We start from the raw sequence: 12,937 nt of genomic DNA, 5'->3' as shown, positions 1-12,937 counted from the left end.
CACATGGCCAGGAGGGACCAGTTGTTGAAGAAGAACATCATGCTTGGAAGGGTGGAGGGACAGTGCAGGAGAGGAAGACCCCAGATGAGATGGATTGATACAGTGACTGGGGCAATAGGGGTTGGTGTGTTGGAATCACTGAGACTGGCTCAGGACAGGGCAGGCTTCAGAGCTGCTGTACATACACAGGGTTGCTATGAGTCCCAAGTGATTCGACAGCACATAACAACAACAACATGATCTCATGAAGGGAGCTCTGGTGGCTTATTGGTAAGGAGTTGCACTGCAAAGCCAAAGGCATGTGGTTCCAACCCACCAATTGCTCCATGGGAGAATGAAGGGCATCTCTTCCCACACGGTTCACAGCCTTGGAAACCCAGTGAAGGGCTACCATGAGTCAGAATCCACTCCAGGAAGTGGCTTCAGTATGGAGCAGAGCCCATACCATTGGCTTCCCCAAAGAGTTCTGAAGACTAGGACACGGGATGTTGTTGGTATATGCTGTCGAGTGTGCACCAGACCCATAGCTGACCCTCCAGCAGGTTTTCAGAGCCAGTAAGCAGTACATGAATTAGTATCATCTGTCTGAGAGGAAATGAACATGCATCAAAACCTTACATTTCTGAATACATTTTGATCCTAAATTATAATGTTTAAGACTTTATCTGAAAGATAGCATCAGAAATGCACGGGGGCGGGGGATGGAAATGTTAGGTTCAAGAACCTTTATTGGAGGATTCTTTATAAACACCAGGCAGTAAATTGCAAGTTTAAAAGCTTGTGACAGATTTTAGAAATGAATGCAATGTCAGACAGTCATGAAATGGATGCCATTGAGGAAGAGCTAATGACACAGAAGTATATTCATAAGACAATGTTCAAGTTTTGAGGGAACATCTGAAGCTCTGTGATTGCAATTTTATTTTATTTTCATTAGTTTATTTACAAAATTCTAACACAAATTCTTCCAATTTCCATCACCTCCCCACCCATCAAACTATGCAACCTAGTGATTAATCCCTCCCTTCATCCCGTACACCCACATCTCTCTGCTTCCAGCCTCTCTCACCCCTCCTGGATCCTTATACTCCTTCTACAATAACAGTCTTATACAATATTTATCCTTGTGGGACTGAGTTTGCACAGCATACTGCTCTCCAGTCCCTCCCAAGTTAGGTAATAATTTACAGAGTTATTGCTCCAGCATGCTGCATAGTACTCCATTATGTGAATGTACCATAATTTCTCAATCCATTCATTTGTGGTTGGACATTTGGGCTGTTTCCGTGTTCTTGTGATGGTGAATAATGCTGACTGCAACTTTATTTTTAAGAAGTCCATATCTGTATTCACAGGAACATGCTCATAAGAACATCTGAGACTAAGAAAGTAATTTTCCAGATATCATGAATTATTACCAGTTGTTTGTTTAGCCATGCTGGTGGAATTATGAATAATCCCAGCTTTTCCCTTTTTCTGCTTATCTGCATTATCCACTAAGACTTAAAGAATTTCTACAGAGAAATTTTGTTGGGTTTCCTCTCCCCTCTATTTGATATTTTCTTTTCAATGAGTCAACAAACATTTAGAAATCAGAATTCCAAAGAAACGGGCCCTTCTTGGAATGGTGGCTGACACTGATTGTCCCCACACTGGACTGTCTTTAACTAGACCCATAGATGACTAAGCAAAAGCAAAAAAAGAAACATTTGTCACGTTTACAGAGTGTTTAACCGAACCGGATTTCTATGTCTGGCTTTAAGATCATGACTTTGCCCGTTGAAGTAAATATCCTGTCCTGTGACAGTCTCGGGCTCCACCGGTATTGACTTTTTCCCATGATGGCTTATCTGGTCTATAATTTCACAAGATGATTTCATCAAGGCTGACATTTCGCAGAGATTAGTTGAGTGAGCTCTTCCTTGCTGGAAGTTTCCATATCCTCAAGTGGTGAAATGGCTGGACCCACCAGGCTAGTTTTGGATGCTGCCCTCCTTTTGGGGGAAAGCTCGGCATGGGACAGAGTCTTCTCATCGCTTATCTTAATCCTCAGAGCATCTCTGAGGGCTTCATCCTCTGCCGTCTTGAGGCTCAGCATGGCTGTGTGCTAGAGATAAGCTTCCCGTGGAAGTCAGCATGGCCTGGAGTGACTCAGACACGCCAGCCACAGGGGCTTCACTTTCCTCACGTGGAGGAGGATCCCTGCAATGGCGCCCTTTCTTTCACTGTGCTGAAAATAAGTCCACCAAAGCATCTTCCCATTCCCCAGTTTCTGTCTGTGAAATGGAGTGCCACTGGCTCCATTCTTTGTACCGACAGCCGTTTTCAGGTGTTGGCCTGAGGGTTGGCATAATCTGGTTTGGAATAGGTGTTACTACAACTGCACATGCCAGTGTAGACACCAGCCTCACTTGGGCAGCTTGGATTCAACCGTAGGCAAAGCCCAGGCTCTTGGCACAGCCACACGGCCAGCACTCAGCTGTCACCAGGCCGAGGGCCACCCTCCTGGACAGCACGGCCGTACATTCCCTTTGGGCAGCATTGCTGTGTATCATTAACTGAAGTTTAGGCAGCTACAGACCCAGGTCTTCAGGGCGAAGCTCCTGGGATGTTTACCTGCAGAGGTGAGGGGGGGGCCCTCCTAGAAGGGCATCCTTTGTTCCCCAGGACAGGAGGGGGTGAGGTTTGCTTCCCAGATTGCAATAGCCAATCTCTGAGGTGCTACTTTAAGCCTCAAAAGACTGAAAGCTTTTCACCTCAAGGGACTGCTCCTGGTGGGCAGTAGGCAGTGTGGGCAGTGAGAGGAGGAGAAGGACGCGGAGCCCTTCCTGGGAGGCAGGCTGAGGGGAGAGGACCAGGAATCCTCTGAGGGGCCCACAGACTTTCAGCCTCTGACAGAGGCCGGGCTGTCCTGGCAGAGCCAGGACCCAAATGATGGCGGTTAATGAGTAACCTGCGAGGTGCCTGCTGGCCGGCTTCTCGGGTTATTCTAATCCGGCCGCACAACAGCTAAGACCGTTCTGCGTGAAGGGTGGATTTCTGTTCTCCGGTTGGCCCTGCTTTCCATCCTGGAAGAATGCTTTGGCCTCTCTTTGTCCTGGTGGCTGGTGCCCATGCTCAGCTTTGTAAACCAGGTATGTTACCTTGCAGGAAAACAAATGCATCACTTTTTCAGTGAGTTATAGGCCTTGTGACTTCCAGAACTCTTTGTGTCCCTAAAGCTGCAGGCTTGAGATTTAGTCTGGGATTGGTCTAAGGGATTCGTGGGGGGAAAAGGTTTAACCATCCAAGACAATGGGGATGAATTGGGCAGGTGGATCTGGGCTCTTAAATCACCCTTCGATGTGGGTTTGATTTCAGTAACATCAAGTATTACGATGTAGCAGGTCTCCCCTGCAGATTTTGTGACTGCCTTGCCTTTTCGTCTTTCTGGCAGATGCAGAGAACGCTTTTAAAGTGAGACTTAGTATTAAAACCGCCCTGGGAGAAAAATCAGTAAGTAGAACTCTGGGGGGTCATTTTCAATTGTATTGTCGGCTCACACTGCATAGTGGCTGGAAACTTGGACATGTTAAACCTAGAGACCTTACATCTGACGTTCCCTTTCCGGGGAAATGTTGTTATGTACCATCTAGTCGTTCTGCCCTGTAGTGACCCTGTGGGACCTAGCACGGTGCCGTCTCCCGGGGTCTCTGAGGCTGTAATCTTCGCAGGAGCAAACAGCCTCCTCTTATTCCCACAGAAGAGCTGGTGGACAGCAGCCAGAACTTCCTGGGGACTCGGGTTACTTGCTAGGTGGGATCTTTCCAAGCCTGCTGCCCCCTGTCAGTTCCTGGAGACAAATGAGGAAAAGGGAGGTACAAAGAAATTAAGCGACTTGTTCAGGGTCCCAAGTCAGCAAGTGGCGAAAGGAGTACTTGAACCTGGGCAGTCTGGTTGCAGAAACCACTCTCTCTAGCAGCGGGGAAGGTTTCTCTGCCCAGGATGCTCTCATGGCAGGGACTACCCTACACACTCCAAATGCAGAGACAGACAAGATTGGGCTTGTCCCCACCCTTATGGAGCTCATAGGCCAGTGAGGGGAGGTGGCTGTCAATGATATAGTCAGAAAACCAAATGCAAAGGTGTAGGCCTGGGGAGGGGGGCTTAGGACACACTACTTGCTATGGAGTGAGGGGATACCAGAAGGACGGTTTGGGGGTATAATGTGAGAAAGGGTGTATTACAGAGGGAACATGTGGGGAGGGAGCACCAGAGAGAAGACAGAAGTATCTGGAACTGGGGTTTGAGGAGGCGGATAGCTTAGAGAGGAAGGATTATGCGGGTTAGATTAGGGGGTTTTGATGGTATCTGTGAAGTAACTGGTAATTTTTATAGAAGGAAAAGGTCACTGTAGATTTAGCGTTTGACAGACTCTTTCACCACAGTGTGAGAGAGACAGAGTGCAGGGACTCGGGAGCAGGAATCAATGAGGAGGCCGTGGGAAGAGTGGAGGGAGAGCTGATGGGCCTTTGCGACAGTGGTGTTGGTGGAGAGAGAGAAGTGAGAGAGAGGAAGGGATTCTCGGGTCACAGGGACAATGTGACAAGGAAGGAGAGGGAGGTGGTATCAAGGGGGGGAAGCCCTTTTTCTACAGATACAGCTGAGCTGATGGCCCATACATGAGCCAGGGAACAGGATGCAGACAAGAAAATCATGGCTGTGCTTTGGGGTATAAGGAGTTTGAGGTATCACTGGACACACAGGCAGAGAACAGAGTTGGCCTGAGACATACATCTGTGATTCATTCTCATGAATCTGATTAACAATCCATGGACAAGTGACAGTGCCAAGCAAGAAAGTACACAATGACCACAGGCTCTCTGAAACGTGAAGTCCAGTCCCTGAAGGTGAAACAGTAAGGAGCACGGAAGAGCAGGCATGTCGTACCACAAAAGGGAAGAGTTTCCAGATGGAGGGACAAAACTCACCTCCCCATTCCTGTGACTCAACTCTCAGGCAAATGATAGGTAGGACAATAAGGTGACTAGTTGCAGCAGGGAGGCTTACTCCTTGGAATAACCAGCCATATAAGGTCAAAGGGCAATATCTGTCCAGTGATAATGCACAGAAAACAAGAAGAGGTAGGATAGAAGGTTTCATGGAAATGAGAACTCCAGAGAGGGAGTGGGACGGGATGGTGACATTGTGGGGATTGGAGTTAATGTTATAAAACAAACTGCACATGAGTGGTTGAATGAAAAGCCAGTCTGCTACACAAACTTTCCCTCAAGTCACAAAACAAAAATGATGGCGACTTCAAGGTCATCAAATGCTGCCGAGAGGCCAAACAAGATGAAGGCTGAGAAGTGTGCATCGTGTTAAGCATACACAGGTGACTTTAGAATGAGCCGTTTCTGAAGAGCAGTGGGGCTGGAAGCTGATGAAGGATTGGGTTGAGATTAAGTGAGCAATAAATGGCTTGATTGCCTCTAAGTGCCCTAACAGACATTCTCTCCCAGTCTGGAAGCTTCTTTGGAAGCTAAGCCCTCCCGTGCTGCTTTTTCTGGTGATGCCAAGCATTCCTTGACTTACAGACAAAGTACTCCAATTCCCACTTCCATCCTCACTTCACGGCCTGCCTTCTGGCTCTGCATCTGTGTCTTTTCTCTTTTTATAAGGACACGAGTAATACTGGGTTAAGCGCCCATTCTCCAGTGCAACCTAACACTGCCTGAACTAATGACATCCAAAGAAAAGATGTTTCCCAAGGAGGTCACACTCACAGGTCCTCGGGGATAAGACTTTAATCCTTTTGGGGGCCACAACTGAGCCCCTATCTGTAAACATGTGAAAACAGGGAAGCTCTTCTGGGAATTTAGGCTGAGAAGAGCAGACGAGAACCAACATGTATGGTAGAAAGGGGGATTGAGTTAAGTAGGTCCTTCGTGTTTTGTTGAGGTGTTTTTGTTTTTGTTTTTGTTTTTAAAACAAGGCCAGCTTGCGTGTGTTTGGAAGTACATGGACAAGCCCTAGTTTTGTGGTGTTGGGTGCCATCGAGTCAGCACTGAGACGTAACCATGCCTGGTCCTGTCCCGTCTTGGCAGTCTCTGCTGCCCTTAAGTCCACTGTTGGGTCAGTTTGTCTCCATGGAGGGGGTGGTTTTCCTCTCCTTCACTGACCCTCTGCATCTCCTAGCATGTCTCCTCCTGGCCCCTCCTGACAGCATGCCCGAAGTATGTGAGGTAGTCTCCCCATCCTGGCTTCTAAAGAGCACTCTGGCTTCATTTCTCTCAAGATAGATTTGTGTTTGTTTTTCTGGCAAGTCCAGGGAATATTCAATATCCTTCACCTCCACCACAGTGCAAAGGCAACTCTTAGTGGGGAGTTGACTAGGTAGGTCCTAAGATGGGCAGTGAAGAAACACTTGAGGTAGAGCAATAAGCAGGGTGAGAAAATGTCCTGTTTAACACTTCAAGGGAGGAGGTGGATAGACGGCGTGTCTGTGGAAGAACTGTTCTATCTCGGCATCTGGAGGATGGGAGACTTTCAACTGTTGTCTTTAAATGATTTCTCCATAAAACATACAGGAAGAGTCTCTAGTAACAGTGAGGTGTGATTTAAAGTTCTGGACTTTGGGGGCTCTGAGAAAGCATGGCCTAGTAAGAAGTTATGCTGCCAATCCAAAGGCAAGTGGTTCAAATCCACCAACTGCTCTAAGGGAGAAAGAGGGGTCTTCTGCCCTCCTTCAATTTATAGCCTTTGAAAATCAGCTGGAGGGTCAGTTATGGGTCCATTAAGGACTCCACAGCAATAAGGTTTGAGTAAGTTTTACATAGTCACGAGAAAGAAAGAGAGAGAGAGAGAGAGAGAGAGAGAGAGAGAGAGAGAGAGAGAATATGAATGAGAGAGATGCTTGCTCACTACCTGATGGTTAAGCCAAGAATGAGCTGATAGTTAAACCCAGAGCCCCGTCTTATAACTTTCTCGAGTTACACTTGATTACTCATCTAAAACGTGGAGTCAGTCCTGGTTTAAATGTTCTAGGATGTTTGGACAAAAGAGGAGGAGAACCAGGACATTTAAATCCTTAACACACATAATACTGAAGTGACAAGCCAAGGAATCATCTGACGTGATGGATAAATAAGCTAATTAATTGGTGCCATTTGTTCTCCAAAGTCCTGTCCGGGCAGTGAATATCTGTGAAATTCAAGTCCACACACTTACCTGATGTCAGAATTGACTTAGTGTTTGGGGGTTTTGTGTGTCTGTTGTTGGTTTTCATTGAGCATATGTCAAAGGAATAGTGCGTGACTAACTCAAAGGTCAGCGGGTCCACAGGAGAAAGACGGGCAGGTCCCCCCACCCCCGGAAACACCCCGCAGAGTCACCCAGAGCTGGAATTGACTCAGTGGTGGCAGGTGTATATATGTCAGGTACACACACAGAAGGTAGCTAACCTCCATTCTCATTCCATTTCCTCTGCCTCTTCCCTTTCGTCATCTGGTTTTCTTCTCTTCCAGTATACCTGGGACACAAGTGAAGAATATCTCTTCAAGGCGATGGTGGCTTTCTCCATGAAGAAAATGCCCAACAGAGAATCCACAGAGTAAGCAAACAGCGAACAAATCTCACTGTCACGTGTCATTCCGCATCACACACTAGTCCAAAATTTGGTCTGGAAACTCATTCTTCAGTCTAAAATATTGAAGAGGCACTTTTTTTTTTAAGTGAACATGAGAAAAACTTCAAGTAATCTAGCTCTTCTTACCCTTTAAAGAACACTAGCTGTGTTCTTTGAAAAATGGGCATTTTGAAGAGAAATAATCCAAAGCATTGCAGCTCTGTCACCTGAGCATTCTGCACTTCGAGCTTGCTACAAGCCTAGGTTCCAGAGAACTAACTCCATTGTCATTCTGGAAAGAATGTGAGTGCATATAGATTCTTCCCACTGTTTGCATCACATTGTAGCACCTGCTTCATTAAGTCCACGCACTTAGCACAATTCTTAATAGTTTGACAGTGATGTCTGTTCTTCAAAAGGAGAGTTCCTTCTCAGTTGATGCCGTTTGCTTTCCTAAAACAGATCATCCATTAAAGGTAAGTCTCGGGATCACTCTCTGTGATTTCCGACTTGCTCCTCTCTTAAGAGGTTATCAGGTTTGGGAGTTCACAGGAGCTGATGAGTGTGCATCCATTCCTCTCTGGGAGCCAGCCAGCCCTCAGACAGCGGCCTCGCTCCCTGCTAATCCTTGGTGCCCGAGTGGTAGAAGCTGTGCTGCAATACAGAAGGCACGTGGTTCAAATCCCCCAGCTGCTCCGCGGGAGAAGGATGGGCAATCTCCTCCTGTGCGATTAAACTACCTCTGAAAACCTGCCAGAGAGTCAGTTATGGGTCGGTTCTGACTCAACGGTCAGAATCAGGCTCTGCAGGGGTGCACACAGCATATCAACTGGGATATAAAATAGCAACCTGGTTCATTACAGATCTTTTTCTTTCCATTTCAGTGTCCTTGACTTGGAACCGATACATAGCTGACCTTTCACTGGGTTTCCAAGGGTGTAAATAGCACAGAAGGAGATTGTCTAGCTTTCCTCTCTTGGAGCCTCTGGTGAATTTGAAATGTCAATGAGGCTCTGTCTTTGTTTATCAGGGTGCCCTTTTTGGGTTCATTTCAGGACGGGAAAGGGAGATGGAGGAGAGGATGAGACTGAGAAGAAGGGAGTAAGGAGAGTGAATGATCACCGTTCCTAGGCCTGCTCAAGCCACAGTCTGTGGGAGCAGAGAGCTGGGCCTGCAAGACATGGCCCATGCTTTGGCCAGAATCCTGATTAAACTGGGCCAGACACTGTAATAGCTGGAAGTGACTGGAAAGCTCCAAGGACTTCCCTAGATACCACCAAGGGGTGGGTAGGGTGGCCAAAGGAATGATGGGAGAAGCACAAGCCTCCATTCCTGATCTTTGTCTACCTGGGCCAGCCCACTCATTGGACAGCACCTCTGTTGTGGTTCCATGGGACTCAGGAACCTTCTCTGAAAGTCTACAGTGTACCCAACACTGATGAAGAGTGACAGATAAGCTCAGGCTCCACGTGCCACAGACCCTTCAGCCAGAAAGCTGGCAGGGATAGAGATTTTAGCAAGACAGTCTAAAAGTGACTGACACAGTACAACTCTTCTGAAAACATTTTTTAGAAAACTTGGTATCGAGTGGGTCGATGATTGTGCTAATTTGTGGAGTTTTCTTAGAAACAAAAGGGTAGATGGATTACTGCATGCTACTGGAGTCCTTAGAACTCCCAGCGTGGTTCAGTTAACTTGGAAAGGTTGGAAGTTCGAGTCTATCCAGAGGTACCTCAGAAGAAAGGCCTGGTGATCTACTTCTAAATAAGAACAACGTTGGAAAGGCCTGTGGGGTATAGTTCTACTGTGACACAGATGACTATTCCCATGAGTCGGAGTTGGCTTAACTCCAGCTGATGGTGACTGAATACTTGGGACTCAAGTCACATTCTTAACAGCTTTAGGACTTAGATTAAAGATGGCAAACAGGTATTTTCAACTATTTCCTATATGATTTTGGTCAGATATACGAAATAAACGCCACGGGTATTTTAAAATATAAACAGTTGTTTCCAAGAAACTGTAATCTGATAGACTGGGAGATTTATCTGCCTAGTTGCCACAAATAACAACCTTTAGGATATTTTTTTTAAATTATTTTTAACAAGGTAGCTGGAAGTCTAATTTAGGCATACAATTGTCTCAGCGTGGTAAGTGATTCAGGACAGGCTATGGATTTCTTCCTTTGCCTATTTTTTCAAGGATAAATCTCGTGATCTAGAATGGAACAACATGCTGTTGTTATGAACGCTAAGGGGATTAAAGGTCTTGTGCTTGTAAAACAGCGGCCCAGCTCCTAGTGGGACCTTTGGATTTCCCAAAACAAGAGCCTGATTCTTAGTACTCTGCAGTGATCGGCTCATGTCTGGCCCCACTGATGAGAAATGGCCTTGGAGTCAGTCCCGAAGGGATTACATCAGACCAGGGCTCTCCACACTCTATGAAAGGGAGTGGGTATGATGGCCTCTTTAGTGACTGGCTTAGAGAAGTCAGTGGTGTGTGTGTTCATATCACGACTTGGTCAAAGGCAATGGTTTCAAATTATTATTGCAGTGAATAAAACAAAAGGGAAACACAAAAACTCCACCAGAACCATTTATCCTGAGAATGTAGTAGGCTTTCCATTAGTTTTACAAATGACATTTCAGCTTACTTAGAACACCAAAGCACATATTGCTCCAAGACATCTTTTTTTGCTTCATAAGGCATCTCTTGGCTGATTAGTTTTTAATTTTGTGTGAATCTTTGAGAATCTGCTGAGGGTTTTTTTTTAAGCTGGTGGCATATAGACTGAAATTGGAAGAAACATATTTTTTGGTTGTTATTTAAATTACTTGCCCGATGACCACTGTTCTTTCTTCTACCTCCTGTTTAGTCCCAAGTTTATCTTCTTGCATTTATATTTTCCTCTTGGTCTCTGACCTACACAATACTCAGGAGTTGGAAAAATGGCTTCCTCTAACTTATGAGGGGGAGAGAAAATCATCATGCCTCCAACTTCCAAGCCTTCTACTAATTCAGACACCAACTTCTCTGTTGGGTTTGATAATCTGCTGTAATGGCCACACAGAGCTCACAGACCATACTCATGACATTTATTAGAGGAGTAATCTATGAACTTTGATAAATGTCTATAGTTGCAGAGGGGCTTCAGGCCTTTTGTTCATAGGGTCACTATGAGTCCTGCTCAACTTGAAGGCAATCATCAACAACAACAACAATAGGTTGTAGTTCAGGTACAATTCAGGCTCATGATAAAGCTCTCAGGTCAGTACAACTTCTCAGCTGTGCTTGCAGGCACACCTCTCTCTTGGCCCAGGTTTCATGGCCTAAGCTCTGCCCTACTAAATATTGCAAAGCTCTTCACCTTAGCTAGTAAGTACTGAGAGGCGCCTCACTCCACCACCAAGCATCCTTCCGGAAGGTGCTCAGCTCTCTGGCTCTATGGGCCAGGAGCCCACCACTCCATCTCCTGGTTCTGTTGCCTCCACCATGGCCATGCTTCTGTCACTGCTTCTTGAAATCACTGTTGTTACAGTGTGCACTCTCTTTCCCTTTCTCTCCTTGTTCTCAGTGTAGAAGAGTCTCTGCACAGGAATCAAAAGTCCAAAGGATACACTCAACTTCCTCCTGACTTTTCTTTTTCTGTGGTCACATAGTTCTCCTTTCTGCCTTTGGGCAGGCTGTTTTTTAAGAATGGAACAAGTAAAAAAATTTTTTTTATTATTTTTTGTGCATGTACCGTCAAATCAGATATGAAAGGTACAGGAGGAAATTGTTTCTCCTTCTCAGGCAGAGCATCTGGTGGATTTGAACCGTGTACCTCTGGGATTGCAGTACAGCTTCTTGCCACTAGGCCACCAGAACTCCCCTTAAAAATATTTTTTTTTAAAAATTTTAAAAAAAATTAAAGAATGGCAAAATTGACCAGTCCCATTGCTAGGGGATTTTCTGTATTTGCATGCCTCCCCCCAAGGGTTCCATGCATCTTAATTACATTATTAGCAAATAATTCGATCCCTTTGATGGGCCACAAGTACCTCATTTGCATAGTCGTTGGCAGTCATTCTATAGGAACTAACAAGTTATATTAAACAATTCACTGAACCACAGGGATCTTCTTTTAATACAGGGTTTTATATTTTATTGTTGTGTCCCTTTGTAGCTGACCATCCAGGGGGTTTTCAGAGGCAGTAAATAGTGTGTGAGGAGAGTGCCCATCCTTCTCCCACAGAGCAACTGGTAGATTTGAACCATGTGCCTTTAGGTTGGCAGCACAAGTCCTTACGACTAAGCTACCAGAGCTCACATATTATTAGTGTCTGTGAATGTTTGTATCTGGTTAAGGAAGCTTAGAAGGCATAGTCTCTTTCCTGTCTTCTTCTCTTGTCTCTTACCACTTTCTCAGAGAATCTCTGGGAAAAGTTTCTGAGACAGTGTGATATCTAGCTCCATCCATCCATCTGTTCAGGTGTCCATCTAACCATCTCACAATCCTCTGTGATTACTCACTGAACCACAATTCAGGAATCCGGGGGTCACAGGACAGAACAGATTTGGCCTTTGCCCTCATGTTTCCAAGACCCAGAGAAACCTCTTGTGTTTCAGAGGGGCAAAATATTTCAGTCTTCCAGGTGGCCCCTGCACTTGATAAAATATTTTACAAAGTTGTCCTTTTTTTAACATAACAATATTTTTATTTGATCCATTAATTTCTTCTATATACAAATCCATAGAATCAAGATTCATCTTCCCACTAAAACTTTTTTTGTTTTGGGGTTTTCTTTTTTTAGCTTTACATTTTTTTTTAAAAATTTTTTAATTAAGTTTACTGAAAGTTTATAGAGACTTAGGGTTTCCAGTCATTCATTGTTGCACTTTTCTTCCTAACTACCCCCTCCCCCAATTCACTCTTCTCCTTGAAAACAAAGGAAAACTTTCATTGTTATGCAATCCCTCCCAAGTCCACTCCACTATGCAGCCTTCACTCCGGACTTCTGTAATGGCAAGATGGCAAACAAACACATGAAGAATGTTCAAAATCCCTAGCTCTAAAAGAAATGCAAATCAAAACAACTATGAGATATCATCTCACCCCAGTCAGAACAGCAAAATTTAGCAGAACAGCAAACATCAAATGCTGGTGAGGTTGTAGAGAAACTGGAACCCTCATTCACTGTTTGTGGGAGTGTAAAATGGTACAACCACTATACAAGGCTGTATGGCGCTTTCTTAATAAGTTGCAAATAGAGATACCATTTGACCCAGCAATTCCACTGCTGGGAATTCACCCTAAAGAAACCATAACCACCATCTAAGCAGATAAATGCA

The 12,937-nt window shown here is 45.2% G+C and overlaps 1 protein-coding gene across 1 annotated transcript in view; it reads left to right on the top strand.

Annotated features, from left to right (window-relative positions):
• The first annotated feature begins 3,076 nt into the window (after positions 1 to 3,076).
• The window catches only part of TMEM27 (transmembrane protein 27), a 35,358-nt gene continuing 25,497 nt past the window's right edge, over positions 3,077 to 12,937 (top strand). Inside the window, exons 1-3 of the mRNA XM_006892396.1 lie at positions 3,077 to 3,134; positions 3,437 to 3,495; positions 7,506 to 7,591. Of these exons, the coding sequence (XP_006892458.1) occupies positions 3,077 to 3,134; positions 3,437 to 3,495; positions 7,506 to 7,591 (203 nt within the window). The remainder of the gene's footprint in view (positions 3,135 to 3,436; positions 3,496 to 7,505; positions 7,592 to 12,937) is intronic.

This window comes from Elephantulus edwardii, unplaced genomic scaffold (genome assembly GCF_000299155.1).
Source record: "Elephantulus edwardii isolate Elephantulus edwardi_28Jun2011 unplaced genomic scaffold, EleEdw1.0 scaffold00115, whole genome shotgun sequence".
In the NCBI taxonomy this organism is placed as follows: domain Eukaryota; kingdom Metazoa; phylum Chordata; class Mammalia; order Macroscelidea; family Macroscelididae; genus Elephantulus; species Elephantulus edwardii.
The sequence above is the reverse complement of the archived record's forward strand: the minus strand, read 5'-3'. Positions and strand labels throughout refer to the sequence as shown.